Source organism: Lactuca saligna, chromosome 4 (assembly GCF_052625555.1).
Source record: "Lactuca saligna cultivar CGN05327 chromosome 4, ASM5262555v1, whole genome shotgun sequence".
Lineage (NCBI taxonomy): Eukaryota > Viridiplantae > Streptophyta > Magnoliopsida > Asterales > Asteraceae > Lactuca > Lactuca saligna.
Genome location: NC_136420.1, coordinates 287,137,474 through 287,143,748, shown reverse-complemented (window position 1 = coordinate 287,143,748; position 6,275 = coordinate 287,137,474). Strand labels below are relative to the sequence as shown.

The window sequence follows — 6,275 nt, the reverse complement described above, 5'->3', positions numbered from 1 at the left end:
AAAGATGCATCATTTTCTCAAAATTCCAAAATATTCATGGAAGCTCGGAGTTGTTCTTAAATTTTGGAATAATTTTCTTTTATCTGGAATCCATAATCCATAATGACATTCTGAAATGTATTGTATTGTTAAATTTTTTTTTGTTGGTGTGAAATAATAAATTCCAGACAAAATAATTAGTTTCCTAAAATACTGAAAGTAGTAAGTTTTATTAAGAACCATGTTATGTTAATAATTGTTAGTTTAGTGAATAATTAAATACATTTTTTTAATCATTAGAAAGAGATAGATTGGAAACTTAAACCCATTGTAACCAAACTTGTACCCTTAATTTCATGGGGTGGTTTTAGAAATTTGGTAAACCAGAAGGGTAATTCAAGCAACTTCTTGCGTTATTCAGGGGATCCCCCCTTAAAGTTGGGAGGACCTCCGATGTAAGGCGTCGGTGGTCTTCGGATATTCGAAGTCGCTGTCCCCAGCGCGATCGCCATTGCGACCGCCATCGCCGAAGTCCAAACCATTCTCATGCCGGTAGTGTATATAGCGTTTCCTTATATCTCTCTCGTATAATGGTGATGGAGATAAATAGGAAATATGACGGAGATCTTGTAAGGCTGAAATGCGCAGTTCAAAACTACGATTGGGGTCGAACTGGACACGAATCACTTGTTGCGAGGCTGTTATTGAGAGATTCTATTGATGAAATCGAAGAAAGCAAACATTACGCTGAGTTTTGGATGGGAACTCATGCCTCCGGGCCATCGTTTCTAGTCGACGATAAGGGGATCGGGAATGTGAGTTTGAAGTCTTGGATTTCGAAGAATCCTGAGGTTTTAGGTGATACTGTTGTTGATAGGTGGGGAGTTGATCTTCCCTTCATGTTCAAGGTGATTGCCAATTCCTCCTTTATGGTCTGTTTACGTTTGAATCTGCCGTTTTTGATAAGTGGGTAGTTGATCTTCCTTTAGCAGATTTCTTTTCAATTGTAATCAAGAAGGTAACAGGAAATTATTGAGGTATTTCGTTACGTTTTTAGGTATGATTACCTACAATCACTACAATCAATTGGTATTGATTTCATTTAAAGTTGCTAAAGATCCAAAATTAGGTTTAGTCGAACACTTTCAATTACATCATCATCATATTTGGTACTTCCGCTTGATTTTATTTTACCTTGCTCTGTAAATTCAGTGAACTACAATCTGAGTGTAAAGTTATAACATTTTCAACTGTGAAGAGCTATGATCATACATGAGTACTAAATTTGTACACTTTGATACTGTATTATACTCTCTTTATACCATATAGTTGCAGCTAATAGACACAAACTTCTACTTCAGGTTCTTTCAGTTGCAAGGGCATTGTCAATACAGGCTCATCCTGACAAAGAATTAGCAGGATTCCTTCGTATGTTGAAGCCAAATGTGTATAAAGATGCAAACCACAAGCCTGAAATGGTTTTGGCATTAACAGAGTTTGAGGCCTTATGTGGGTTCATTACTTTTGAGGTAAAAATAATCTCTTTTATAATCTCATTCCAGTATTCATTTTCTCCTTTATTTGTGTAATTGAGTGCATGATAACTTGACTAGGTCAACAGCTTTAAAGTTTACATGATATGATATAATTTACTCACAGAGACTTGTGATTTATAGGAGCTTGAAGATGTGCTTGAAAATGTTCCTGAGATCAAGGAAGTGGTTGGTGTTGCATATGCATACCAAGTTTTACCTCTCAATGAGCAAGATAAGGGGGCAAAAGAAATGCAGTTTCTTCAGTCAATTTTCATTAAACTCATGTCATCTGAAAGTGAGGTCATTTCTGCAGTAGTTTCCAAATTAATCACACGGCTAAACATGGAAAAAAAGGTACTTCAAAGTTAAAATCCATTCTGTTTATTGCTATTGGCGTAATGCTTAACTTTATTTAAGCTATGTTTGGCATACTAGCTTAAAAGCTAGCTGCTAGATGAAAAACTAGCTGCAAGCTTAGAGTTTGGTAAAAACCAGCTGATAAGTTAGTTGAAATATATAAAATGACATAAAAGGGTATTTAGGATAATACGTTTTCTATAATTAATTAAGGGTATATTTGGAATATTTAAAAAAAACTCCTGAAAAGCTAGTCTAAGGTTATGTTTGGCAAACTAGCTAAAAAGCTAGTTGTTTGCTGAGAAGCTAGCTGACAAAAAATAACATTTGGTAAAAGTAGCTGATAAGCTTGCTGAAAGATATAAAATAACATAAAAGGACATTAGAAGAATATGTTTATTTATAATTAATTGGGTGAATTCGGAAGATTATAAAAAGGCTCCTGAAAAGCTAGTCTAAGTAGCTTTTAAAAAGCTAATTTATCAGCTACTTTTTGGCTTATTAAACACGACAATTTAAAAAAGCATTAAAAATAAGCTAGTTGTGGCCCACCAAACCAAACACAGCCTAAGGCTGTGTTTGGTGCGCCATAGCTAGCTGGAAAGCTAGCTTATTTTTCGAGTTTTTTTAAGTTGTCGTATTTGGCAAAGCCAAAAAGTAGCTTATAAGCTAGCTTTTTAAAAAACTACTTAGACTAGCATTTCAGGAGCTTTTTAAAATTTTTCCAAATATACCTCTTAATTAATTATAAAAACACATTCTTTTAAATGTTCGTTTATGTCATTTCATATTTTTCAGCTAACTTTTTAGCTAGTTTTACCAAACGTCATTTTTTATGAGCTAGTTTTTCAACTATCAGTTAGTTTTTTATTTAACAGCTAACTTTTTAGCTATCATCTAGCTTTTCAGCTATCAGCTAGTACGCCAAACTTAGCCTAAGTAGCTTAAAAAAAAACTAACTTATAAGCTTTGCCAAAATGACAACTTAAAAAAGCTCAAAAAATAAGCTAAGCTTATTGGCTCCAAACACTGCCTTATATATCTTGTTCTTTTTTATTTTTTAACTTTTGCTATTCATAATAACCAATTCCATCACATTACACTAATAACTTGTAATTCTTTTGATTATCGAATAGACAAGGCAGTTAACTAGCAAGGAATCCCTAGCATTGAAGCTAGAAGAACAACACCCAAGTGACATTGGTGTCATAGCATCATTTCTCTTCAATCATATTAAACTAAAACCCGGTGAAGCTTTATACATAGCATCAAATGAACCCCATGCCTATTTAAGCGGTGATTGTGTTGAGTGCATGGCAAATTCAGATAACGTTGTGCGTGCTGGCCTTACTCCAAAGAATCGGGATGTAAAAATCCTTTGTGCAATGCTTACTTATAAGCAGGTGACTCTACATTCCACAATATAACCAAACCTTTCATATTCTTTAAATCATAACTATTTTGTTTTTATATATTTTTTTAGGGGTCACCACAAATCTTGAAGGGGGTCCCACTAAACGCATACACCACAAGATACAACCCTCCATTTGAGGAATTCGAGGTGGAACGTTGCATACTCAACCAAGGAGCATCTGTCGTTTTTCCAGCTGTACCGGGCCCATCTATTTTCTTAATTCATTCAGGACAAGGATCAATGTACACGTCATCGTCCACATCATCATCATCATCATCATCCTTGCTGTCAATGTCATCATCATCGTCAGCGTCATCACCATCTTCCACGTCATCGTGTGAGGACATGGTTTGTGGAGGAGATGTGTTTTTTGCTCCTGCGAATACTGAGGTTCATGTGAGTACAGAATCTGAGTTGCATATGTATAGAGCGGGAGTTAACCACTTGATGTTTTCAAAATTATCGACATGACATTCAGGAGTTGGTGTGTACATGTGTGTATTGTTGTTTTTTTGTAATTTATTTTATAGTGAAAGTGATATATAGTTGTCAAAAAATGAAAAGATTAGTGTATAAGATCTAGTCATATTTGTTGTTTTATTGATGTTTGTTCTTGTATTGTTTAATAAACTTGTAATGACAATTAGTGTATGTATGGATTTTTTTTGTGATTAGTCATGTGGAAGAGTGGGAAGTCATACTCGTTGGCATGTAGTTGACAGGCGTTTATTACTGGGATTTTAAACAATGTCATAAGGTGTTGTTAAATGAACCCAATATAGTGGTTTTATGTTTGTTGAACCTCACATCATGCTAAGCACTTGTAAATGTATCTATCCATATTTGAATTTCACAAATTAATAGAATAGATGTGCAAAAAAACCAAAAACCGAAACCCAAATTGTTTTGGAAAACATGTTCTTCTTTAGCCCAATGTTGCATTATTGTTAGCCTAAAAATGTTAGGCCTTATTTCATTGTTATTTGTAAGTATGCCTTTGCTTAATGAGAGCCTTGATTATGGGAAAAATACCATGTCTAATATGTTTATAATATAATTGATCTTCTCTTTCTTGATTGATTAATTGAACCTTGACTACTCTAATAGCTGACATCCTCCTTTCCTAGCCGAGTCAGTGAGGTATGTATGTCACGTCATGAGTAGGTTAGTGCAATCGCTCATCACATTTGGGCTCACGACGTGAGCACATATGACTCACGACATGAGATCAGCTTGCGAGGAAACCCTAATTTTGGGGGTTTTATCCCGTATTTAAAGGAAGTGAAGGCTAGGGTTAGCCCACCCTCATCCTCCATCACCTCCTTGTACTCCTTTTTGAAACCCTAACATCCATATTTGATCTTGAGCTTACTTGTGGTGATTCTAGCCAAAGAGAAGAAGATGAAGAGCATCTAGTCCATCATTTATGCATTCAAGTCTCTCCATCAAGCATTCTCACACGTTCTGGACCTTTTGTGAGTTTCAAGTTCATTGCTTTATAAGTCCATAAGCTTAGATCTAAGTTTTTATGCTTAATCCTTCATATTCAAGATGATGTAATGGTTGAAATCCATAAAGTTGCCAACTTTATGGACCTTTAGTGTCCCTTGAGTAGTATGGATGCTAGATCTGGAATATGGTTGAGTTGTAAGAATATTGCATGAGATTTGGTGTCATTTCCTCTTTTGTGCCCTAGTTAGTGTGTGGGACATGCTTGTCTAAAAAGCCATGATTGTTATGATGTTCTGGAGTAAATAGGACACTATGGAGGACTTGGTTGCTTGGCCAAAAGGGATTAAGAGTTTCATTAAGAACTTCTGATTGGAGCTTTCTCACGATGTGAGCACATGGGTGTCACAACGTGAGGATGGTATTCCTCTACCGTTTTAACTTATTAGGTCATGATGTGACCATTAGAGGTCATGATGCGACTAGTGGATTGTGGGACTTTCGAGTGTGGATTGATTTTCACTTTGACCAGGGTTTAACCAAGTTTGATCTAAGGGTATTTTGGGCATTTTGAGTTGTATTTGAGATTGTTCACTATTTGATGAATAGGTGACTGGTAGAGTTGATATTCGGAGTAGTGTCCTGTTTAGTGATCTTTTTAGACTGAGAGGTGAGTTTTCCTCACTGTACTTGTGGGTTGAAGGCAACAAGGCTGACCCACTGGATTTGATACCCTAGGAATATTGAATGATGTTATGATGAATATGTAGTAGATATGTATGATTATTTGATGACTGCTGATACGCGTTAGACTGGTAGATATGTATGATTACCTGTAAAGACTGGCTATATGATTAACTGTCTGCTGGAAATGTTTGTTATCTGTTATAGTTCGACATGGTATGTTTGGGGTTGAGACTGTACTGCTTTGTGTTGCCCGCCAATAGACCAATGCAATCCAACCGGGAGGATATAGGCCATGTCAATCCAACTGGGAGGTTGTAGACTATGGGGGAACTCACTAAGTTTTGGCTTACGGTTTCGTTTTTTTTGTTTCAGGTACTTTGGATGACCGGGGAAAGGTGAAGGCATGATTGTGCACATCTTCCTGTTTTTATGATATTGGATTGTGGAATACTCTAAATATGATTATACTTTTGAAACAATGGTTTATTTTGTAAACACTTTATCGTTAATGGGTTGTTTTTGAGAAATTTAAATTTCTATCGTTTTTGGGATATTATAGTACAATTCTCCTACTACTCCCTAATAGCAACCCTAATATTCGTCTGCACAATAACTGTAAGGTCAAACCTTATAATCTAATGAGTCAAATTTCTAGATGATTACATTATCAACGACATCAGGCGCTGATCAAGCTTAAACACAATCTAATATGTTTCTTGATCGTTAAGTGTATTGATCTACTATCTTAGTGATATGATATCTTTTGTATATTATATATATCTTTTATATTCGGTAGATATCTTATTATTCAAATCCCCGATATATATGGATTTAAATCTAGAATAGTCTCATAC

At 35.4% G+C, this 6,275-nt stretch overlaps 1 protein-coding gene across 1 annotated transcript; it reads left to right on the top strand.

The window, feature by feature from the left end:
• The first annotated feature begins 420 nt into the window (after positions 1 to 420).
• On the top strand, positions 421 to 3,959 carry LOC145043744 (mannose-6-phosphate isomerase 1-like). Its single transcript, XM_078992487.1, has 5 exons — positions 421 to 887; positions 1,341 to 1,508; positions 1,656 to 1,868; positions 3,008 to 3,274; positions 3,355 to 3,959. Exons 1-5 carry the CDS (start codon positions 570 to 572, stop codon positions 3,754 to 3,756), a joined length of 1,368 nt encoding a protein of 455 aa, XP_078848613.1. The 5' UTR covers positions 421 to 569; the 3' UTR covers positions 3,757 to 3,959.
• The last annotated feature ends 2,316 nt before the right edge of the window (positions 3,960 to 6,275 follow it).

What these genes read in the sequence shown, in the direction of transcription:
- LOC145043744 (XM_078992487.1), top strand. Translation starts at nt 570, where the DNA reads ATGGTGATGGAGATAAATAGGAAATATGACGGAGATCTTGTAAGGCTG. An exon ending in ATCTTCCCTTCATGTTCAAG is followed by an intron (nt 888 to 1,340) that starts GTGATTGCCAAT and finishes CTTCTACTTCAG; the next exon opens with GTTCTTTCAGTTGCAAGGGC. An exon ending in CAATGCTTACTTATAAGCAG is followed by an intron (nt 3,275 to 3,354) that starts GTGACTCTACAT and finishes ATATTTTTTTAG; the next exon opens with GGGTCACCACAAATCTTGAA.